The sequence below is a fragment of the Leptodactylus fuscus genome, chromosome 3 (assembly GCF_031893055.1).
Source record: "Leptodactylus fuscus isolate aLepFus1 chromosome 3, aLepFus1.hap2, whole genome shotgun sequence".
Lineage (NCBI taxonomy): Eukaryota > Metazoa > Chordata > Amphibia > Anura > Leptodactylidae > Leptodactylus > Leptodactylus fuscus.
The window spans coordinates 122,825,734-122,851,949 of record NC_134267.1 but is presented as its reverse complement, the minus strand read 5'-3'; the positions used below and the strand labels follow the sequence as shown (position 1 = coordinate 122,851,949).

The 26,216-nt window shown below is 41.3% G+C and overlaps 1 protein-coding gene across 2 annotated transcripts in view; it reads left to right on the top strand.

Moving 5' to 3' along the window:
* Positions 1 to 26,216, top strand: part of CYB5R4 (cytochrome b5 reductase 4) — a 150,862-nt gene that overhangs the window by 82,315 nt on the left and 42,331 nt on the right. For both annotated transcript variants that reach the window (XM_075268257.1, XM_075268255.1), the window contains one exon: positions 24,774 to 24,831. In XM_075268257.1, the coding sequence (XP_075124358.1) occupies positions 24,774 to 24,831 (58 nt within the window). The remainder of the gene's footprint in view (positions 1 to 24,773; positions 24,832 to 26,216) is intronic.

The following is a 26,216-nucleotide window of genomic DNA, read 5'->3' as shown; positions in this document are numbered from 1 at the left end:
CTCTGGCTTGTGGTACTGTGTGCAGAGGCATGTATCTAATTCTCCAAAGTGTGGTACTGTGTGCACAGACACGTATCTAATCCCTGTTTGGTATTGTGTGAAGAGGCACGTATCTAATCCTTCGGCGTGTGGAACTATGTGTTGACGCACGTATCTAATCCTACTGCATGTGGTACTGTGTGCAGACACGTGTATCTAATCCTATGGCGTGTACAACTGCGTGCAGACGCGCGTATCTAATCCTCTGGAGTGTGGAACTGTGTGTAGATGCCTGTATCTAATCCTTCGGCATGTGGAACCGTGTGCACATGCATGTATCAAATCCTTCAGTGTGTGGAACTGTGTGCAGAAGTGCGTATTTAATCCTCTGGTGTGTGGGACTGTGTGCAGACCCGTGTATCTAATCCTCTGGCGTGTGATACTATGTGCTGATCTGTGTATCTAATCATCTGATGCGTGTATCTCAGTTTGGATATCAGTGTTGTATTGTGCATGTGGAGTGACCGTGTGTATTGCAGTTGGAATATGAGTGAAAGTCTTGCAGGTTTGTATTGGCTAAGGGGGGGGGGCACTGTGTTTGGAATGCTGTATCTCAGCAACGGTACGTCCGAGCGAGTTGGAGTCTCGTCTTAAACCTTCCCGGATATCTGAAGTATCTCTGTACCAAATTTGGTGAAGATCGGTCCAGTCGTTTGGTTCGCATTAGAGAACAGACAGACAGACAGAAATTCATTTTTATAATATAGGGAGATATATAATGATGATTACAGGTGTGGTCTGAATACACTCTGGGTCTTACCACAAGAGGGCGTCAAAGTGCTTCTCTCACTGCCCTCCTATGGAAAGACCTTTTGGTGCACTCTAACTCTACGACTCTCAAATACATTTTACCCATTTGAGAGAAGCATAATGGTCATTCTGATGAATTGCCCCCAATGTAGGCCACTCCTAGCTGCTAGGAGGTGTTGGGAACAGTGATAACATGAGGGCACATGCAATGCAAAGAAGCTCCGGAGGGCTCAATATGAGAAGCTCCCACAGTTTCCCTGTCAATCACACAGGTGGTACCTTCATTTTACACCCTTTTCTCTGTCTGAACTATTTCTAGGCTTTTAGCCAAAGAAAATTTGGTGTCACAGTGCCTATTGCATATCCTGCTATTGAAAGCCGTCTCCTTTATTTGCTGTGTTGTCATAAATAAGACTGCTACCTCATGGTGAACAATCCAATCCTATCTTTGTTGTGGAGCAACGCACTTCCCCAACTACTAGTGTGGTGATCTAGGGAGTCATTGCATAAGACAGATGGTCACCCCCTAATAGTGATATGAGGGTCACTAGCAGCTCAGCAATATATGCAGGACATCCTCTGGTCACATGTCGCCTCTTATCACAGGGTTCCAAATGACATTTTTCATCATATAATAACTGACCCACAAACAGCAAGTGATTCCCAAGAATGTCTTTTGAAGATTTCTTAGACCTGCTCGGTTGCCATATTTATCACCAATTGCACATTAAAGGAACCAGCTGAAAGTCCAGTTTCAATATTACAAATGTTTGCAGGATCTACTGGCCAGGCTGTATCATCTGTGGGCAAATGCTTCAAAGCATTCCATGTGGAAAAAAGATGTGTGCCGAGACTTAAAGACAGGAGCAAATTTATATCTTCACTGTTTCTGCTGTGAACAGTTCCTACTATAGTCATTTATGATATATCCTTGGAATTCATGCAAGGTTACATTCAGACATAGTGGTCATGTTACCCTTTTTGCTTTGTCTTTTTCCTGCTATTACAGCAAACTTCTAGAAGTTTAACATGACCACTATGTCTGAATATATGGAAAGGCATCATGTACCAGCAAGATTGAGTACAGTTTTGGAAGCAACTACAGTATTATACCCTTGCATTTACTGGTATGTTATGGCAAAATATTTAGCAGAACTGGAGTTTGATTCTGATGAACTGTAAGAGGTTTGACTGTGTATATAGGTAAAAAAAACTGCATTTGGAAAATACAATTTTTACTAAAATTACAATTTACACCAACAGTGGTCAGAAATGTCCTTCCATCTGTTGGAAATGTTTAAGATGTTTCTCTCTAGTATTAATGTCATCACTGTTAGGGAGCCTTCACACGATGTATTACGCACGTAATACATTGAAAGCATAGGGAAAAAAGCCTCCCATTGATTTCAGTGGGGAGCGCACGTATGCCGGCTCCCATTCAAGTCAACGGGAGCTGCTTTTTACGCGCTCATTCTCAACATGTTTTTACGATCAGAATGAGTGCAGAGTTACATCTTGTGAAGGCTCCCTTACTGAAGTGTGTAACAGATATTGCTAGAGGAGCAGTCACCATATTTTATGATTAAGCCCTTACTGCTAGTGAAATTTTTTGATTTTTGTTTTTAACTACCTGCCTTCCAAACCCCATAACTTTTTTCTTTTTCCGTTCATAGAGCCACATGAGGACATAATGTTTGCAAAACAAGGGTTTTTTTCCTGATACTACCATTTAATCTTCTGTGCAATGTACTGGGAAGCTATAAAAATAATTCAGAATGGGGTGAATTTGAAGAAAAAGTTCATTTATGCGACTTTCTTAGAGGTTTCGTTTTTATGGCATCCACTCTGCAGCCAAAATGTAATGTCACCTGTATTCTGTGTTTCGCTACGTTTTCAGGGATACCAAATTTATATAGTTTTATTTACATTTTAACCCCTTAACAAAAATCTAAAACTTTACAAAAAAATTTTTTTCTAAAAGTGACCATATTCCGACACCCATAACTTTTTACATTTCTGTGTACAGGGATGCATAGAGTGGATTTTTTTTTGCGGGGCCAGGTGTACTTTGAAACGTGTGTACCTTATGTTGTACCCCTGTTTTAGATCTGCCTCTGTTATATGTATGTTCTCAGTGGCGTAACTAAAGTCTTGTGGGCCCGGATGCAAAATTTTGTCTGGGGCCCCCTAACCCCTTCCTAGAGCAAATTATTGATAGTTACAGGTGCTGAAGTGATATTTCAGATGCTTGAAAGGGTTACACACAACTGCACTTATCAAGAATACGGCGAGTGAACAGTGCAGCACTCTGTTTGTAAACAATACTGGGACAGTATTACGTGCTCCACTGTGGCCCCCAAACAGTATTACGTGCTCCACTGTGGCCCCCAAACAGTATTACGTGCTCCACTGTGGCCCCCAAACAGTATTACGTGCTCCACTGTGGCCCCCAAATAGTATTACGTGCTCTAGAGTGGTCCACACACAGTATTATGTGCTCACAGTTGCCCCCACACAGTATTATATGCTCACAGTGGCCCCCACACAGTATTAGAAGCTCGACAGTGGCCCCCACACAGTATTATATGCTCACAGTGGCCCCACACAGTATTATATGCTCACAGTGGCCCCACACAGTAGTACTGTATATGCTCCACAGTGGACGCCACATGGTATTATATGCTCACAGTGGCCCCCACACAGTATTATGTGCTCAGCAGTGGCCCCCACACAGTATTATGTGCTCAGCAATGGCCCCCACATAGTATTATATGCTCGCGGTGCCCCTTCCCTGAGCCAGTGCTATTATTATACTCTGGGGTCTCCTCAGACCGCAGAGTATAATATGTAGAGGCCCAGGAGAGGTGATTAAAAATAACAAAGACTTATATTCACCTTACCTCACCTCCCCGGGCAAGCTTGCTCCGTCCTGTGACATCCTTTTCTGTCTTCTGACTGAGGTCTTGAGCTCCAGTGGTCACATGGGCCGCAATGATGTCATTTTGCCAGCGCGCCCCATGTGACTGCTCGCGTGACCTCATTTACTGTCAGAAAGAGCCCCAGAGCAGATGCTCAGTCCAGGACAGGTGAGTATAAGTATTTTTTTTATTTTTATACACCTCCCCTGGGCTGGCATTTAATGGAACCGTTTAGGCCCCATTCCATTAACATGTATAGCAGTCAGGGAACAAGGCTTTCCTCGACCACTATCATGGTGGTCCAGGGCCCCGGACATTTCCAGCTTGCCGCGGGCCTTGTACCTGTCAGGGCCCGGTCGCAGTCGCATCCCCTGCGTTCATTATTGTTACGCCACTGTATGTTCTGGTCTTTTCCAGATTCAGTACCTCTGTTATCAGTCCTGAATTCCTGTGAGTTTTTAAATTTGTGCAATGTTTTGTTTGTCCTGATTTTATCCTATGCATTTTGTCTGATTTGGTGGTGACCATGTCTTACTATTGTTCTGTTTTATCAGCTGCTACCTACACCAGGACTAATTCAGGACATAGTGACCTGGCATACTTCCTATAGCAAAGTCCAGATTCCTGTATGGGGTTAAAGGGGTATTCCCATAACCCTTGTTCTCCAACCTGTAGGCTCTGTGCTCTGTTCACTTCCTGGTTTTCTCGGCACATTGGTGGGCGTGGTTTCACTTGCTCTGCTATCTGCTATGTTTGCAGTCAGTAATGAAGGATTACTAATGAAGTAATTAAAGATGAGCGAACACTATTCGAAACAGCCGCTTTGAATAGCACGCTCCATTAGAGATGAATGGAAGTGGCCGGCTACGTCCAATCCTTTCTATGGGAGCGTGCTATTCGAAACGGCTGTTTTGAATAGTGTTCGCTCATCTCTAGTGGTAATGAATTACCACAGAATGAAGCTGATGCGGAAACTGATGTAGCAGAGCTGGATTTGAGTCAGCTTGCATTACATACAGAGGTAACGGACTCCCTATTTCAGCCTTTATCAGCCAAATTCAATTAAACTGGCTGATAAGTGGAAGAGCAGAAGATAGATAGCACAGTAATCACGGAGCCCTCCCCTATCTGAGGAGCTTTGTTACTTGTCAGACATAAACAGCTCAGAGCTGTTGCGGAGCACTCAGCCCCTCCCTCCCCCCCTGAGAGCAAGCAGCTACATCACTTGGGAACTGAGCAGATAAACCACGTGGCCATAGAGACAGTGTGTAAATAATGAAGCAAATAAATTAAGATAACGGCCAAACAAAGCAGTTTTGATAAAGCAATGTATTTAGGAAAAGTCTTAAATCCACATAAACTAGCAGTATAGATAGGATCCTTGTGATAGGACAACCCCTTTAACGTGTGAAAAACCAGAGAGTCTGCTTAAACATCGCCCTTAGAGGTGGTAAAACCAGTATATTAGCACAGTCCACAATCTGTTACTTGTTACAACTGCTTTATGCCCCTGTCTACACTGCTCTTTCTTTTTATCCTGAAGTGCTTGCTGATGAGTTCAGTGCTTGAGCTTTCTCTTCCTCCACATCACAACCTCTGCCTTTACTAGTGGTAGAATAACAAAGATTCAGCCACTGTTAGAACTGTATATCGTACTTTATCTATATAGGTATCAAATTGTCTGCACTGTACTTACTGTTGGGGGAACACCCCAGGGAGCCCATGCTGTAGGTTCCAAATTTTAAAAAAAATGTTTGCCAAGCTCGGGAAACACAAAGCCACACATACTCAGATGTATATCAAAGTGTTCTGACATTTATTACATGTTACTTAGCTTTTATAGAGGAATAATGACTGTTTGCTAATTTAGGCATAACAAACTGCATCACATAGAAATATGAATTATCATTGGTCAGAGTATAGAATTGGCGTTTACAAATGATAAATACGTGCATAAGCAATACATGAGTTAACACATGGTTGTCCGTGTCATCCATTTTAGTTTTACAAAAGTATCTCCACAAAACACTAACATGGATGCTCTTGTCCTTGATCTTTAGAACTGTTTTAGACTGATCTTATATCTAATGGACTTTCTGTGTCTTGTTATGGAACATGAGAAACTAAGTAATAGTTATGAGAAACTCAGCAACATTCCAACTTTTTCCTAAATATGATAAGAAAGCACAATTGCAAGTCTCTCACAGTAGCTGCGTGAGAGAGACAAGACGTTAGTCAAAGCAATATGGAGTATATGCAGACAAGATGATGGAAACCTAATCTCTCTCTTTACACAGATATTTTTCCCCTCACAACTCCCCCATTTAACATATCTCATCTCAAATTAGTAGGCCCTCCTCAGAGAGATTCCCAATGTCATGTGATATGTTAACCTCAATTTTCAGCCATCTTGTCTCCATAAATCATCTGTTAGTATTTTGAGATTGAAGGGTGTGGTCTGGGAAGACAGGTATGTCCCAGCCAGGCAGCTAAAGGGTGTTTGGTAAAGACCCACACCAGGGAGGTCAGCTGACTAATCAAAGTCTGGTAATAGTCTGTGTGTGAAGACTAGCAGTGTGGCACCACACTGACAGAGCTGACCTGTTCAGACTGAACATACAAAGCAGGTACTGTGCCACCCGTTGTTGTTGCCAAGGTGGGAGACTGGTAGCCAGTCTCCTGTATAGTCAGGGAAAAGTTTGTTTGTGTTTAGTTTAGTTCTCAGCCAAGAAGTTTTTGTTTTGTTTATTTGTGCCTTTGCAAAGGCAATTAATGCACTGCAAGTGAATAAAGCCTGAACTTGTGTGCAATCCAGTGTCTGTGCCCCTGTTTCCTGCACTGCTACCGAGCATTTACCTGAGCGGTTCCCCACATTATATATATATATATATATATATATATATATATATATATATATATATATATATATATATAATCTGTATATATGTGTTCATGTTAGTTCCAACATTTTCAAACAAAGTAATAATTTGAACAAGCAAAAGAAACACAATATTATCATCACAATTTACATAATAAATTTTCATCAGGGTCAATGTAATAGCAACACGCTTTTCCCATTACCTAACACAGCCCTCGTTGGCTGCAGTGATATAGTCCAATTGATCCAACAGTCCAATAACCCTTTAGGTTTCCTTCTCAGGATCCATATCCTCTATCAGTTTAACAAGGCTTTCCTTACAATCTCACAGCTGTATTGGTTATCAACTGGAACTGGAAATCTCATATGTCTCTTTATCACCATCCAATCTTTGGGTTATAGCTTATAAATTCCTTCCATTAACTCAGAATCTAGAAGGAAGGAGAAAACTGAAAATATACATTAATCTCATGTTTTTGATGATTCATCACATAGTCAGTCAGGGTTCGGACTACATCTGGGACAATTACGAAAAATACAATCTTACTCTAGAGACTGAGGCCAATTCTTCTATCAGGAATGTACCCTACAAAAAAGACAAATACAAAAGTGACAAGTGACAAATACTTTCCAATACTTTGGGAACAGTATGGGGGTGCGAAACACTTGTTATATCCCCATAGTATACATTTTTCTTATTACTTACTTATTACTTATTTGTCCTGTATAGTGAGTTCCATTATAACTTTGATGATCTTGGGGATCTTATACCTGCACACTACATCTTTCAGTAGCCGTTTATCTGCAGTCCCGTTTGTGGTGGTTTTCTTCACCAGATATGCCCCAGGCCATCCTGACAAGAGATAACTATACACACAAGCACGTATTTATACCATCTCACCTTTGGTAACTGCATATAGTTAACCTGCATTCTCTGGAACAGGTACAAGGGCTTCAAGTATGGCTCTGAGAAACTTTTCACTTTTTTTTGGCCTACATTGTGTTTAACACATGTCATGCAGGCTCACATATATCTGACTAGTGATGCTAAATCCTGCAGCCGCCCATCCTCTGCTCACCAGGTCACACATGGCTACTTCTAAACAGTGCACTTAGGAATGACCTGCTTATGCCATCAATGGGAACGATGCTTTCAGTAAAAATACTCTCTTACTACCAGACATCAGGACTTGTACATCCTCTTTGATCCTTGCTGTTTCCAAGTCTTCTTTCCTCCTGGACCATTTTTGGTGCTGCTCTGTTTTAGAACCTGAAAAGAGAGCTAAAAGGTTTGGTCTATTATGGCGATCACTTATCAGTAAGACATGTCCCCTAGGCTTCTTGCAGCTAGCTTGGTGGCAGCATCTGCCCATATGTTACCTCTACTTTCTTGTAGCAGCCTTGGTGTGTGCCTTGACTCTTTACTATACCCACCTGTGTGGGGAGCAGCAGCAGGGTCTCCATCACTACCTGAATAGCCTGGAAATCATTTTAGGCTTAACATTAACCATACGGAAAGCTCTCGCTCTCCAGATAGGATCTACTATATCAAACACCTACCCACAGGCCTTGTACCTCTTCCAGTGATGGCTTTCATGAACTGAGACCCATATGGTTATACTTGCGCTTGGATTATCTCATATTCGGTGACTGTGGCATATCTGATGCAGGATCCGCCATCTTTTCCAAATCCAAGACCATCTATAATATAGCTGAAAAGCAAAAAGTTATCAATTGGTTCTTATTAACAATTTAAAAAAAAATAAAAAATTTAGGTTGTCTTTACTCCCCCCTGAAAAAAAAAAAAAAACTTCTAATGCAGCAAGCAAATGTGACTTGTCCAGCCATTGTAATGTACTTAAACTGGACCTGAGAAAAATATGAACTTAAACACAATTTAATACCCATTTAACAATGGCTTCGGTCTTCTGACTTTTTTTTTTTTCTAATTAATTCATGTTCTGTGAAAGAGATATACAGAGACTCCAAGGTCAAAACTAGACAATCCAAGAGTGTGTATTATCTTATCATGCTGCAACTCACTTAGCTGCACTGGGTTTCACCCTTCCTCCTTTCTGCGTGTCTTGTCGGACCACAGAATTCAGCAATCTCTTTTAAAGTAACAGAGGCACATTTATACAATCTCATAATATCAATGCAATAAGGTTAGGTAAATATTCAGACTAACTATATATCTCTCTATATTATAAAAATGAATTTCTGTCTGTCTGTCTGTTCTCTAATGCGAACCAAACAACTGGACCGATCTTCACCAAATTTGGTACAGAGATACTTTAGGTATCCGGGAAGGTTTAAGACGAGACTCCAATTCGCTCGGACGTACCGTTGCTGAGATACAGCATTCCAAACACAATGCCCCCCCCCTTAGCCAATACAAACCTGCAAGTCTTTCACTCATATTCCAACTGCAATACACACGGTCACTCCACATGCACAATACAACACTGATATCTAAACTGAGATACACGCTTCAGAGGATTAGATACACAGATCAGCACACAGTATCACATGCCAGAGGATTAGATACACGCATCTGCACACAGTCCCACACGCCAGAGGATTAGATATGCGCGTCTACACAGAGTTCCATACGCCGTAGGATTAGATACGTGCCTCTTTGCACAATACCACACTGGGGAGGATTAGATACGTGTGTCTGCACACAGTACCACAAGCCAGAGAATTAGATACGCATCTAAGCACACAGTACCACACGGGAAGGATTAGATGCGCGCGTCTGCACATAGTACCACATGCCACAGGATTAGATACGTGCCTCTTCACACAATACCACAAGCCAGAGAATTAGATACGCGTCTAAGCACACAGTACCACACGGGGAGGATTAGATATGCGCCTCTGCACACAGTACCACACGCCATAGGATTAGATACGCGCGTGTACACACAGTACCACATGCCGTAGGATTAGATACGCATGTCTGCACACAGTACCACATGCCGCAGGATTAGATACGTGCGTCTACACACTGTTCCACACGCCGTAGGATTAGATATGCGCCTCTTCACAGAATACCAGACAGGGGAGGATAAGATACGTGCGTCTGAACACAGTACCACACTTTGGAGGATTAGATACATGCCTCTGCACACAGTACCACAAGCCAGAGAATTAGATACGCGTCTCAGCACACAGTATCATACGGGGGAGGATTAGATACGCGCGTCTTCTCACAGTACCACACGGGGGAGGATTAGATACATGCCTCTGCACACAGTACCACATGCCAGAGAATTAGATACGCGTCTCAGCACACAGTACCTTACACCAGAGGATTAGATACGCGCATCTGCACACAGTACCACATGCTGTAGGATTAGATACGCGCGTCTACACACAGTTCCACATGCTGTAGGATTAGATACGCGCCTCATCACACAATACCACACAGGGGAGGATTAGATACGCGCATCTGCACACAGTTCCACACACCAGAGGATTAGATAAGCATGTCTGCACACAGTACCACATGCTGTAGGATTAGATACGCGCGCCTGCTTACAATTCCACATGCCAGACGATTAGATACACACATCTTCACACAGTTGTACATGCCATAGGATTAGATACATGCGTCTGCATACAGTACCACATGTTGTAGGATTAGATACATGCATCTGCACACAGTTCCACACGCCGTAGGATTAGGTGCGTGCCTCATCACACAATACCACACAGGGGAGGATTAGATACACGCATCTGCACACAGTACCACATGCCGTAGGATTAGATACGCGCGTCTACACACAGTTCCACACGCCGTAGGATTAGATACGCGCCTCAACCACATTACCAGGCAATCTTAACTTCAATCAGCTTATATCACCCTATGTTCACTTTCTTGTGCAGTGTTTTTACTTGCTGGGGCAATCTATCACTTTCTGGCGCAATCTTTTCACTTGCTTTGACCCAGTCTGCTAACCCTCCTATTATGTGCATATTATCACATCACTTTATGTTTCAATATTCTAAATTCCATCTTTTTGACATTCTAAACGTAGGCAACATACTTAAACCTCCTGTTTCATGCCACTTTCTGGCACCTCTTCATTACATCAACATTTTTCAACTGTTCATTCCATGATTCACGTAATCCAACACATTGTGACCACTCATTGATCAAAATACATAGGGAGCCCATGGGAATGTCAACAAATGTATTTACAACCTCTTTTTTTTTTTAAAGATATACATGTTTAGCACAATTTCACACTATATTCCGGATTATTGGATGGAGGTCTCAGAATTCTGGATTATCGGAATTTTGCTAAAATTTTACTTTTAAGGTCAAAATGTTGCTAAAAACGCAGTCTTAACAAGAAAAACCTTCTACTGTACCCCACTTCTAGTGCCAAATGTTTTTCCAACTATCTTAAGGGGTCGGGTACGGCTTTAACCACTTCCGGACCGCCCATAGACTATAAACGTCCGGATAGTGGTTGTCTAGTTCTGCCAGGATGTACCTGTACGTCCAAGTCAGAACACAGCAGCTGCACAAGATCGTGCAGCTGCTTTCACTAGGAGCTGGCTGTAACTTCAGCCGGAGCTCCCAGAGAGATAGCAGGGCAGATTTATTACCTGCTCTGCTATCTCGATCGCTGTGTATACAGCGCTCAATGAACGCTGTATACACGGCTATGGACGCAGCCATAAATCAGCTGCCCTCTGACCCGGCAGACACGTGATCTGCCGGGAGCAGTGTCCTGCCAGAGCTGCTGGGTCCTACAGGACTCAGATCAGCTCTGCATACTGTGTATACAGTGTGCAGGAGTCTGTATTTCTCCTGTAACTGAGGTTAAATGTACCAGCCTCAGTTATAGGAGAAATCAGCCTCGAGTACAAAAAAAAAAAGTGATCAGATGTCCCCAAAGGTCTCTTATCACCTTATGGGGACACAATCTGGAAAAAAAATAAAATAAAAATATAATAAAAAAGTTTTTTAAAAAATGTAAATAAAATAATAATAAAAAATAAATAAATAATACGCTAATAAAACGCCGTTATTAAAGGTTATAGCCCCACCCCCGACGACACCATACAAAATAAAAATCACCGTAGCGGAGAGGAAAAACTATATTATAAAGTTTTTCAGTGACACTGTGTTATTAAATAAAAAAAAAATTATAAATTGAAAACCAGACACAATTTCCCTCCTATTTTGTTTATATTTCCTGGATATAAAAAAAATTAAAACACATTTGAAAATAAAAATAACATAAAAATAAAGCCCTATGTGTCCCCGAAAAAAGACGCAAAAATTAGTTGACTAAGACATACGAGAAAAATTTTACAGACCTCAAAACCGCACATACATAATAAACCTAAAATGTGTCTGGTCCTGGACCACAAATCGGCCCGGTACTGAAGTGGTTAAAGAAGGCAACACCAAATGCTTTACTAAGACAATTCTATGTAGGATCAGTGATTACATAAAAAGAGAAGGAGGATAGTGTGATATTGCGGACACTTTGTATGATATAAATTATAAAGCTTAATATACAAAGATTAAGATACGGCACAGAACAGATGATTTACTTTACTTCACAACCGTGATCTGAGCCAGCTCAGAGAAATATACAATCACAAGGTACAAATATGTGAAAAATATGGATTCCGGTCTCTAATGGTAAATTCTTAGACAAAGAGAAGATGCGTTTAGGATAATTAGCATAACATGATTCTGTATAAAGTTACAACTTAAGATTCAAAGACATAACTATTGGATAAGACACGAAGAAGAAGTTCCTTCCCATTATAGATAACAGTTTTCAAGACGGGAGGGGGAGTGAACAGTGGGCAGCGCCCATGAATGGAATGTAAGATGGAGACAGTCCTATTACAGAGAATAGAATTCAAGAAGACAACAGTTAATACTGACACCAAAATTACATATTAATATTTTCGTGCAATATTTGAATATTTTCATGGCAAACCTCACTCTTCTAATTACCATAGGTGATCAGAACCTCTTAGAATATACTTGAGGTTGCGTTAAGGGCCAACTGCCACACTTTAAATTTTTTATTTATCAGATTCTAATCAAAATTTAAACCACTATGAAACATCACAATCTCCTTACACAGGCATAAACGTCAAATACTGGCACTGCTACAAACATAATGGACATTACAATTACAAATTTAACCATACATGTATAATTTTCCACACATCATACCAGTGGTGTTACAATCAATCACTTATAACTAAAATCTTAGTTACCCATCTCATCCTCTCCACCTCCACCTTCTTGCTAAGTTCCACCAAACCTTCTGCTGTAAGCCCTTCATTTTCTCGAATGAACCCTACATTTTCTTGTCTAAGTTTTCCCAAAATTGTCCATTCATATAGCAGCCATCAGGGAGGCAAGCTATTCTGGTCAGTTTTCTGGTCTGTTTGGCCACATTTGTTCCTTCAGATTTTCTAATCAACTCACATGGGGGCAACCACACTTTGGATCCAAAAGCCCCCATTTTTGACTAATAGCTAGTCAGCCAAACTATACTCTGGGTAGTTGCACGCACAGTGGCCCAATCCTCTGTGCCAGAATATAGTGCTCCTAGGTAGTGACATGCACAGTGGTCCATTACTCTACACCATGAGTCCAACTATTCTGAATCCCCACTATTTCTGGGCAGTGGCATGCACAGTGGCCCATTACTCTATACCAGGAATCTAGGGATCCAGAATAGCCCAAGGTTTGTCACCTGTGGCAGTTTTCTTAGAAATCTGATAACAGATGTAAAACGCAAACAAAAGCAAACAAAGGACTACTATGCAGAAGTATAGGACTTCGAGATCAATACCTGACAGCATCTCCCTTATTAGGTTCTTCCGACTATATAACTGGCTTGAGAGACATATACAGTCCTATGAAAAAGTTTGGGCACCCCTATTAATCTTAATCATTTTTAGTTCTAAATATTTTGGTGTTTGCAACAACCATTTCAGTTTGATATATCTAATAACTGATGTTAAGCCCAGAAGTGGCAGGCCAAGAAAAATATCAGAAAGGCAGAGAAGAAGAATGGTAAGAACAGTCAAGGACAATCCACAGACCACCTCCAAAGAGCTGCAGTATCATCTTGCTGCAGATGGTGTCACTGTGCATCGGTCAACAATACAGCGCACTTTGCACAAGGAAAAGCTGTATGGGAGAGTGGTGAGAAAGAAGCCGTTTCTGCAAGCACGCCACAAAAAGAGTCGCTTGAGGTATGCAAAAGCACATTTGGACAAGCCAGCTTCATTTTGGAAGAAGGTCCTGTGGACTGATGAAACAAAGATTGAGTTGTTTGGTCATACAAAAAGGCGTTATGCATGGCGTCCAAAATAAACAGCATTCCAAGAAAAACACTTGCTACCCACTGTAAAAGTTGGTGGAGGTTCCATCATGCTTTGGGGCTATGTGGCCAATGCCGGCACCGGGAATCTTGTTAAAGTTGAGGGTTGCATGGATTCCACTCAGTATCAGCAGATTCTTGAGAATAATGTTCAAGAATCAGTGATGAAGTTGAAGTTACGCCGGGGATGGATATTTCAGCAAGACAATGATCCAAAACACCGCTCCAAATCGACTCAGGCATTCATGCAGAGGAACAATTACAATGTTCTGGAATAGCCATCCCAGTCCCCAGACCTGAATACCATTGAACATCTGTGGGATGATTAGAAGCGGGCTGTCCATGCTCGGAGACCATCAAACTTAACTGAACTTGAATTGTTTTGTAAAGAGGAATGGTCCAAAATACCTTCATCCAGGATCCAGGAACTGATAGGAAGCTACAGGAAGCGACTAGAGGCAAAAGGAGGATCTACTAAATATTAATGTCACTTTTCTGTTGAGGTGCCCATACTTTTGCACTGGTCAAATCTTGGTTTAATGCATATTGCACATTTTCTGTTAGTACAATAAACCTCATTTCAATCCTGAAATATTACTGTGTCCATCAGTTATTAGATATATCAAACTGAAATGGCTGTTGCAAACACCAAAATATTTAGAACTAAAAATGATTAAGATTAATAGGGGTGCCCAAACTTTTTCATAGGACTGTAAAGCATGCAGCAGACTAACCTTGATTGATTCAGGGACACACAGCACAGGAACTCGGATACTGGTTTATGGCAAGTCAAGGGCTTACCTTACAGCGCTGTTTTATGTATCTGAAGTCCTGGCTGGTCTCCCAATTGATCGATCCTGGTCGGACCTTCTATTGGCTACAAGCGATGGTTTTCCTTAAGCCCCACGTTTTTGGAGCGTCAAGTTAACTGTTGGGGGAACACCCCAGGGAGCTCATGCTGTAGGTTCCAAGTAAAAAAAAAAAAAAAAATGGTTGCCGAGCTTGGGAAACACAAAGCCACACATAAGTCAAATGTATATCAAAGTGTTCTGACATTTATTACGTTACTTAGCTTTTATAGAGGAATAATGACTGTATGCTAATTTAGGCTTAACAAACTGCATCACATAGAAATATGAATTATCATTGGTCAGAGTATAGAATGGGCGTTTACAAATGATAAATACATGCATAAGCAATACATGAGTTAACACATGGTTGTCCGTGTCATCCATTTTAGTTTTACAAAAGTATCTGCATAAAACACTAACATGGATGCTCTTGTCCTTGATCTTTAGAACTGTTTTAGACTGATCTTATATCTACTGGACTTTCTGTGTCTTGTTATGGAACATGAGAAACTAAGTAATAGTTATGAGAAACTCAGCAACATTCCAACCTTTTCCTAAATATGATAAGAAAGCACAATTGCAAGTCTCTCACAGTAGCTGCGTGAGAGAGACAAGACGTTAGTCAAAGCAATATGGAGTATATGCAGACAAGATGATGGAAACCTAACCTCTCTCTTTACACAGATATTTTTCCCCTCACAGCCGGTAGACAATACATTTAGACGTAAAAGGAAGAAGGTTAAAAAATTATAGCACATCTAAAGAATAACTTTTATTATTAATAAAAAAAAATAGGTCAGTCGGCTAAAAAGCCCTAGAGTTGACAGTTTAGTACATCCAAATCCCTTCAGTACAAAAATACAGAAAGGACTATGACTTTATGGAGAGAAAAAGACGCCCTCTATGATTAGGGGGTATAACATAGTAGGAGTAAAACAATTGCTCACTGTAAGCTTTATTCAGAGTCACATTTACTCCTTTGAATTTCAATTCAATGCTATTTCACCCATTAACATCATCCAGGGCTATCAAAATATACATAGGTCCAATATTCAAACGCTTCTTACTGATATGCAAATGTATTTCAACCTATGTGTGTAGTCCTATCTCTCAAGGATACTTGACAGTTTACTCCATATTATTGCTGCTTATTTAACCCCTTCCCGCCGATGGCATTTTTTGATTTTCGTTTTTCGTTTTTGACTCCCCTCCTTCTAAACCCCATAACTTTTTTATTTCTCCGCTCCCAGAGTCATATGAGGTCTTAATTTTTGCGGGACAATTTTTTCTTCATGATGCCACCATTAATTATTCTATATAATGTACTGGGAAGCAGGAAAAAAATTCAGAATGGGGTGGATTTGAAGAAAAAATGCATTTCTGCGATTTTCTTACGGGCTTTGGTTTTACGGCGTTCACTGTGCAGCCAAAATGACATGTCCCCTATATTCTGTGTTTCGGTACGGTTCCAGGGATACCAAATTTATATGGTTTTATTTACATTTTGACCCCTAAAAAAAATTCCAAAACGGTGTTAAAAATTTTTTTTTCTAAAAGTCGCCATATTCCGACGGCCGTAACTTTTTTATACATAGGTGTACGGGGATGCATAGGGCGTCTTTTTTTGCGGGGCCGGGTGTACTTTTTAGTTCTACCATTTTCGGGAAATGTTATTGCTTTGATCACTTTTTATTCAAATTTTTATCAGAATTAAAACAGTGAAAAAACGGCGGTTTGGCACTTTTGACTATTTTTCCTGCTACGGCGTTTACCAAACAGGAAAAATATTTTTATAGATTTGTAGAGCGGGCGATTTCGGACGCGGGGATACCTAACATGTATATGTTTCACAGTTTTTAACTACTTTTATATTTGTTCTAGGGAAAGGGGGGTGATTTGAACTTTTAATACTTTTTATATTTTTTTATATTTTTTTTTTACTTTTTTTTTTAATTTTTTTTTGCATTTATTAGACCCCCTAGGGGTGTTGAACCCCAGGGGGTCTGATCACTAATCCAATGCATTACAATGCTAATGCATTGCAAAAAAGCATCATCTCTTTTGCAGGCTGTATACACCAGCCTGCAAAAGAGAGAATTTGCAGACCGGCTGGGAGCCTTTAACAAGGCTCCCGGCTGTCATGGCAACATGACGTCGGCCCTGGAGCATGCTCCAGGAGCCGGCGATCCTTGCCAAAATGGCGGCGCCCATGCGCCACCGGGAAAATGGCTCCTCCGGCGCCTTTGACAGCAGCGCCGGAGGGGTTAATGCCTTCGATCGGTCCGGGGACCGATCGGAGGCATTAGAGCCGGTTGTCTACTGCTTAAAGCAGTAGACACCCGGCGGCTATGGCGGCCGCCCGGCTCCCGGGCGGTCGCCATAGTTACAGACCTGACACGCGCCATACTATTACGGCGCATGTCGGGAAGGGGTTAAGAATGGGAGATTGTCAAAATGTATAGACAATCATTATGGATAGCAGTAGGATCACTTCTAGAGTAAAATATAATCCCCCACTGGCGAAGACAACTCCTGCTGCTGATAATTCCTCCCACAACAGCTCTCTTTACAAGGCGGAACTAGTAGTGAAAGCCTTCCAGGGATAATCCCTCAGTATGATATCAACGTTACAAATAGATGAAAAGACAATCATAGTGGATAGCAGTGGGATTGCTACAAGGGTCTATTCACCTACTAGCAAAAATAACTCCTGCTGCTGATAATTCCTCCCATAGAAGTACTCTTGTAAGGGCAAGTAAATAGTGAAAGTATTCCAGAGATCCAATCTCTCAGTAAGATAACAATACTATAGATACACCACTAGTTCCTCCCTTTATCATTAACTCTCAACATGTTTCCCTATCTCAGTTCATCAGGAGAGCGATGTCATTATTAAAGATACGCCTGACACCATGCAGCAAGATAATTTGCAGTTAAAACCACTGTTCCTGGTGTCCGGCTAACATATTAAAAATGAAAAGAAAAAAAGTTTAAATCAGCCCCCTTTCACTAGATCACATATAAAGATAAATAAACACATGTAAACATAAACACTATATGTATCCACGTGCTCAAAATGCCCAAACTATTAAATTATTTATCCCAAATGGAGAACAGTGTACAGGGGAGAAAAAAATCAGTTTGCATTCTAAAAAAAAAAATTGATTAAAAAGTGATCAAACCATCAGATCTTTCCCCAACTGGTATTCTGTGGAAGCAGAGGTGGCTGTGAACAGAAGTGGGCGAAACCACTCAAACACTGTTTTTCAGACTCCTGGGTATACAGATCGGATGCCTAGGGAAGGTGAGAGAACATAAAAAACACTGTTATATACCTCTCCTGCTCTCCAGCAGGCTTTGAGCCTCCTTGGTGACGGGGGCCAGGCCGACATCATTATGAGTCGCAACGCATGCCTGGCTCACATGGCGTCTGGTCCAACATTGAAGAAGGCTGGAAGTAGCAGGTAGTGTGCCGGAGCCAGGGAGAGGTAAGTAACATTGTTTTTTGTGTTTGTATCATTCCCTTGGTCTCCAATCATTATACTGTGAAGTCATAATAGTGTGTGCAGCAGGGGCCACTATGGGGCATAATAGTGTGTGCAGAAATGCAGTTTGTGTGTGTGGGGGGGGGTTTGCCATGTGAGTAGTTACTGGAGGAGAGGGGGAGCCATGTCAAATGTTTACCTGGGGGCCCAGCCATTCCTATTTACGCCATTGCTACTCCTGATGCATTCCTTGAGAAGATATATGTCAGTCTCTGTCTTCATGTGGCTTGGCACCTGTTTCCATGGAGCTCAAGTCGGACTGAAGTTGATCGTCTCAGGCTCTAAACAGTTACAAAGCATTAGGTGGGTGGCACATCAGAATTTAATCCCATGAATGCAAATCACTAGAGTAAACAAGATATGGAAACTATTGTAGCATAAGATGCCTGCTCATTTCAGGACTTGCTATAATGCAGTTTCTATAGCAGAGTACTTAACTAAGTACATTTACATTTGACTTGGCTGAATCGATGTGTGATGTCTATTGAACACTGTGACAAAAAGGTAACATGACTGCATATTTGGCATCCATATGGCTGACTTTATAATAGACCGACCTTGATGTAGGGGACAATGAGCTATGTAATATTTTGTGTTCTCCTCTTATCTATTTCACTGGCCAGTTATAAACAACAAATTGTCTACTAAACTGGATATAGACTCATTTGGCTCATTTTGCATACTTATTAGATTATAGTTTGCTGAAAACTGAAACTCGGTCTATAGGGACTAACTAGCTTGAAAACTTCAGAAGTCTGAACAATGTATTATTTCTAGAAAATTGATACATTCTACGTTGTGAAACTCAACACTTTTCTCTAAAAGAAAAACTGTTGATACACAGCTATAACTTTATTCCTTTGGGGAACGCAGCCCAAAAATACCTTAACAACCTTGCTTCATTTTGCAAATGTAACAACTTTGTAATGCTTTAAATTATCAAAGTGATTCTGACATTGTTTTTTTTTTTTTTATGACACATTGTACTTAGTATCCGTGGTAAATTTGGTGATAATTTTTTAACAAAATGTAGTTTTCAAACTTTGAAATTGCATGCTTTTCATATAGAAAGTCAGACTATCCAAATTGCTCCGTAGATATAATTTACCATATCTTTGCTTTATGTTGCAATCAAACTTAAATCACTAGGTTATCTTTTTTCAGATATTATAAAGCTTACAAGTCAAGCAGTAATTTACCAAATTTTCAAGCATATTTCCAAAACACCTTTTTCAAGGGGTCTTGAAAGGCCTCTCTAATAGTAACCCCTAAAGGGGTTGAAGGAGAAAATGTATTCCACTATCTGTTATGGACAAAGGTATGGTAAAAAAACTGAAGGAGCGCTATTGGATTTGGAAGGCAGATTTTGCTGGAATTTGTTTCAGGCACCATGCTGCATTTTTAGAACCCATGAAGATCCAGAACAATACTCCCTCAATTGACACCATTTTGGAAACTAGACCCTTCAATTTATCAAGGGAGATAGTGAGCACCTTGACCTCGCAGGCGTTTCACAGATTTTTCTTTTACCATTGAGATATGAAAATTTAGTTTTTTTTCAATACAGTATCATTTTAGCCCATAATTTTTCATCTTTACAAAGGGTTAAAGGAGAAATTACACACCACATTTTGTTACACAATTTCTCCTGAACACGACAATACCCCATATGTGTTGGTAATCTGCTGTACAGACACATGGTGGTGCTCAGAACAGACAGATTTTGCTGGATTAGTTTTCAGGCACCATGTCCCAATGCAGAACCCTCAAGGTGCCAAAACAGTTGAACCCACAAAATGTGACCCCATTTTGTAAACGAGACCCCTCATGGAACTTATCAAGGAGTATAATGAGTACTTTGACCTTTCATGTGTTACCCAGCATTGGACCAGGAAAATGGAAAGTAACATTTTTTTTTTCTATAAAATGTTGCTTTAACCCCAAGGTTTGCATTTCGACAAGGTGTTAAAAGAGAAAATGCACCCCACAATTTGTATTTTCTCCCAACAACAGAAATATCCCACCTGTGGATGTAATCTGATGTATGGGCACACTATAGGGTCCAGAACGGATGGTGCTATTGGGATTTTGGAGGGATGAGGATGGGGCGTGGAAATGCAGCTGGGGAGCAAGGTTGCGGTCAAGCTACAACGCATCCAATGGCTACTGGTGAGTGTCAGTCAGCATCGCACTTCTCCACAATCCCTGGCTTGATGGCTACATTAAAAATTCATGAACTACTGGTGAAAGTGTGGCTCTTTTGCGCCCACTTTCGTAAGTCTACAGTATCCGCTACTAGCCTCCGAACCCTCCAACAACGCCTACATCTTCCCAAACACCAGCTGTTGTGTGAACACAACGACGTACCACATGTTGAGCAGAGTGTGTGAGCAGCAGAGACCCTTGATGGAGTAACATCTCCAAAACCCAAGGGTTCCTCAGTCAACTCCGCAGTTTCTGCACCATGAGTGACCATGGATGGCAGAATTATGCAAGATACTACGCGTCTTTGAGGAGTCCTCCAAGATGGTCAGCTGTGGCGACACACTAGTGAGTGTAACCATCCCACTCCTGTGTGTGATGCGAGAATCCCTCATCGCCATCAGGGATAATGCATTGCACGCTGAGGAGTCAAGGATAGGAGAGCAACCAATACTGGATTTTTGCAATCCTCTACCCCAAGATATAAAAATAATATATTGTTTTTCATTCCGGTAGAGGGGAGGGCCAATTGCATTCATGATTGCCACAAGCAACTGGTGCAAAATATGATGATAATGTTTCCATCAACTCTCATTGGCTGCAGAGAGGAGAGTTCCTTCAAGAGGCTAACAACTGCCATCCGGTCCACACCCAGCAGGGGCACAGTCTCCAAGGTCTGGGACACTTAATGGCACCCATTCGCCAAACTACCACCACTGAGGGGCCTAGTGTCACCAGGAGGGACAAGTATAGGCGCATGTTGCGTGGGTACCTGGCTGATCACAACCCTGTCCTCTCCGATCCCTCGGCGCCCTGCACTTATTGGGTGTCAAATTTGGACTTGTGGCAGGAACTTGCGCTTTACACCTTGGAGTTGCTGTAATGCCCTGCCACACGCGTTCTATCGGAAAGGGTCTTCAGCGCAGCTGGTGGCATCATCACAGATGAGCGCAGCTGTCTGTCAGCTGACAGTGCTGACCGGCTGACGATGATCAAAATGAACTGCCACTGGATTGCCCCCTTATTTGCATGTCCACCAGTATCAAGCACCCCAACATGAAGTTCCATGTGTGTGCTCCAGCTCTCCAGTTCCTCCTCCTCATCCTCCTCCTCCACCATCACAGTTGAAAGACAACATTTCAAATAACGCCATTAAGGTTCACCTCAAGGGCCTAATATTATGCTCCAAGAAGGCTCTATTCATCCATAGAGCATAATATTAGGCTCCTACAAGGCTCAATTCATACCAAGAGCATAATATTATGCTCCTACAATCCTCAATTCATCCCAACAGCCAAAAATTAAAACTTTGCTGGTGCAAGGCTCAAGTCACCCCAATGGCCAAAAACACTGCTGGTTAAAGGCTCAGTTCACCCAAAGGGCCAATAAGTAAAATTTTGCTGATACAAGGCTCAGTTCACCCATAGGGCCAAAAACTAAAGCACTGCTACTATAAGGCTCAATTCACCCAAAGGGCCAAAAACTAAAACGCTGCTACTATAAGGCTCAATTCACCCAAAGGGACAAAAACTAAAACTCTAATGGTTAAAGGCTCAACTCACTCAAAGGGACAAAAACTCTGCCAGTGCAACTCACCCAGAGGGCCTAAAACTCTACTGGTGCAAGGCTCAACTCACTTTTTTGATGATACAAGCACTATATGACCGCTCCACCAAGGCTCAAATCACTTTAAGGGCCTAAATCTCTGCCGGTGCAAGGCTCAACGCACCCCAAGGGCCTAAAACTCTGCTGGTACAAGGCTCAACTCACTTTTTTGATGATATAAGCACTATATGACTGCTCCACCAAGGCTCAACTCACTTTAAGGGCCTAAAACTCTGCCGCTGCAAGGCTCAACTCCTTTTAAGGGCCTAAATCTCTGCCGGTGCAAGGCTCCGCTCACCTCAAGGGCATAAAACTCTGATGCTAATGTTTCTTTAGCTTAAAATTTGTGTTTCTGTCCATACTAATGTAGAGGAAAGAGGGTTTCCAAGTATTTTTCCACTTTCATAGAGGTTCTATTGAGTGTGGAAAGTGTCTAGTTGATAGGCTGTGATAGTGGGGTAATATTGGACTTGGGTGTGTTAGATGCACCCAGGCACGCTTCTCCTGCTGTCCCAGTTGCATTCCAGAGGTGTTGGCATTGTGGACATGGTGACTCTCCTTAGTCAAATAGTGGTTTCCTCTGAAACGAGCATTTTTTCCCCATAGACTATAATGGGATTCGATATTCGGTCCAATAGTCGAATATTGGGGGTCTACTCAAAACAAATATTGAATGTTTCACTACTCGCTCATCTCTACTGACTACACAATATTAGATAGGGGGTTTTAATGTTATGACTTTTCAGTGTACATCTACAGGTATTTCTAAAACATAGGAGAATCAAGCAATTATACATCCAGTACATACAAAATAAATATAGGTTTAATATGATGAATTTTGTTGCTTGTTCTGCAGGACTCATCACACATGCATTTAGACACTAATTGACTGCTGTTCATTGCCAACATTGCTGAAATTAGAGACCATTATTGAATCCACTGTAGGATATTTCAAGTAATGACATAATGGGATCTATTGAAATGTATTTGACAGTGTGATGTAAGCAATTTATCTGATGGCTCTGTATGCTGCTCGTTATCCAAGAAGAGCAGAAAAAAAAACGTGAGAAACGCATAATTACTTTCAAATAAGTGATGACAAATGCTGCAACTTTTCATGTGCATTAATTTTGCCTGTAATTAATGGTAAATGCAGTAAAATAAAAAAGTAAAAAGGATATTACTATGGGTATAGTACAAGATATGTGCAAGATGAGTATAGCAATGCAATTCTGAAGTTACTTAAAGGTGTTTTCCGGGAAGAAAAACCTTTTATTTTAGAAAGGTCTGTTAGTGTTAGTAATGGGTTAAAAAGTACACCCATATACCATAAGCAGTGTTTGGAGTGATTTCTGTGTGTCTCTGGTTGCTTCTGGCATCCTTTGCATTTGTTTACATGATGTAACTTACTGTTATGCAGCTTCCTATGTAGCTTCTCACTCAGCCCTCCCCCTCCTTTTTCACTCCATTACAACCCCCCTCCCTGTCTCTCTAGCCTAGTGATCCCGCCTATTACTAGCCCCTCCCACCCTCCCTTTCTCCCTAGCCTAGCGATCCCGCATATTAATAGCCCCTCCTACCCTCCTTGTCGCCCTAGCCTAGTGATCCCACCTATTAATAGCCTCTCCCAACCTCCCCCATCTCTCTAGCTTAGTGGTTCCGGAAGGGGAGTGTATGTAGATGTATAGACGGTGTGGGGAACCGCTCAGGTGGATATATGCTTGTGACTCCCATTAAAATGAAAGCGAAATTTGGGAAGCAGATGCCATCTCAAAAATCCACTTGCAAAAACCTCTATGTATCTGAACATCCCTCCTATCACTGTTCCCTCTTGGATGCCGGTGCAGGAAGAGGCGCTACAGTTACCGGCGACTTGGCAACTTACACCGAGTTGCTCTGAATCCCTGGATGCTGCGTCGGCCTCTGCTGAGAGTTGATAGCTCCGTTTGCCATGTTCTTTCCAGATGGTTGTGCGGACTTTACTTGTTTTCATATTGGAGTTTTTTCTGGTTTGCGACTCATTTCATTTTGCTCTTTTCACACATCTCCCCCCCTCCTCCCCCCTCACTCTTTTTTTTTTTTTTTTTTTAACCTTTTCCTTCCTACCCTCCCGTCTGCCTCACCCCCCTCCTCTATTTTCAAATTTTATATTGATATTGTTATTTCTGGCCTCTTTATGCTGAAGCGCATCTTTGCGCTTGGGCCTGGTCCTGACTGTTTTTCGTATACCATGGACAGCTGTTATTCTATGGATGGTCATGGTCATTCGTCTTATGCTCATTTTCTCTGCTGTTCTCTTATTTTGCCTATGGTACTGTTGTTGTTCTCTGTACTTTGAAAAAATTAATAAAGTTTGAATAAAAAAAAAAAAAAAAAACCTCTGTCAACTAACTGGTCACACCCAGTTGTCATCAGTTTATTCATATATTTATTGAAATCGTATAGGAACAGTATAGAGTTATAAGAAAAGATGCCTAAAATTGTTATTTTATGGAGTATACAATTATTTACTATAACAGACATGTCAGGAGAACTGCCAAGTCATCTTTAAACAATTTCTAAAGGTTTTATGTGATATTTAATAAACTTTTGTACTTTTTCTGCAGATATGACTGGTTTCAAACAGATTCTACAGTCACTATAGTTATCTATACAAAGCAAAAGGTAAGATAATGAGGAAACAAATCAATGTATTTCCTGTTTGAGTCCAAAATTCACTGTGCCTAGTACCAGTACCAACCAGTGCCTAGTTTTTCCAGAGATCCTGTGACATGGCATTTAGGGAAGAGACTTCCCCACTTTTGGTGTCGGTCTTTATCCATTAGCTATATGTCAGGGAATGCAGTTAGCTACTGCATCCCCATGTGCGTGTACTCAGAAGCAGAACCTGTACCATTACAGCCAGGCTCCTGCTGCAACAGTAATAGCCCCGATCCACGTTGTTTAACCCTTAAGATGCCACATCAATGGCGACTGTGGCACCTTAGGGGTTGCTAAAGGAAAGTGCCAAATATGTTATTCCCAGCTTGTGGCACTTTGAAAACTCTGCTCTCGAGTTATTTTCCATATCCTGATTTTTGAATCACCTAATATTTGGCCCTAATTTTTTGCTTGGAAATACGACCAGGGTCAGAAGTGAAAGAGCACTATGCATATTTGAGGCCTAATTTAGTTATTTACACTGCATGGGTGGGCAATTGCAAAGACTGAGGTAAATAAAAAAAAAAAAAATTGAACACCAAAATATGACCCCATTTTAGAAATACCAAAATTGTATATTTTGGTATAAACTGCTGTTTGTGCACACTGCGGGGCTCAGAGAGGAAGGAGTGTTGCATTTTTTTTGGTTTTGTAGTGTAGATTTAGAGTGACTGTTTTTTGAATGCCATGTAAGTTTTGCAAAGTCAAAGTATTGCCATTGAAGTGAAATTTCCCAAGTAGTGACCCCAGAGTGGCTGCATTAGCAGGCAGGTTTCATACAGCAGGGACCCGGCTGCATTAGCCGTGATCAGAGATAACTCTGATCACAGTTATTTAACCACTCAGATGCCATGGTCAAATACGACCACAGCATCTGAGTGGTTACTTTCACTTTCTATTTGACTCTCTGTAACAGGACAGCCCTCTGCGATGTGATTGGTCATGTTACAAACACACAGGTGCCGCTTGTTATGGTCACAGCACAATAATCAGACATCTGCCTGTTAATCAAATGTTCACCTGCATGCTCATCACATGACCATGGACTGTAAATCACATGACCATGGACTGTAAATCACATGACCATGGACTGTAAATCACATGACCATGGTCAGTCTTTTATCCACTAGAAGTAGCAAAATGAATGACAGCAAGCAGAGATCTAGAAAACTGTGAGGAATTGACACAAAAAGTATATTGGAAAATTGTATATTTTTATTGTATAAACAATAACTTTTGTCTCTTAACCACTTCCGGACCGCCCATAGACTATAAACGTCCGGGAAGTGGTTGCCTAGTTCTGACAGGACGTACCAGTACGTCCAATCAGAACACAGCAGCTGCACGGA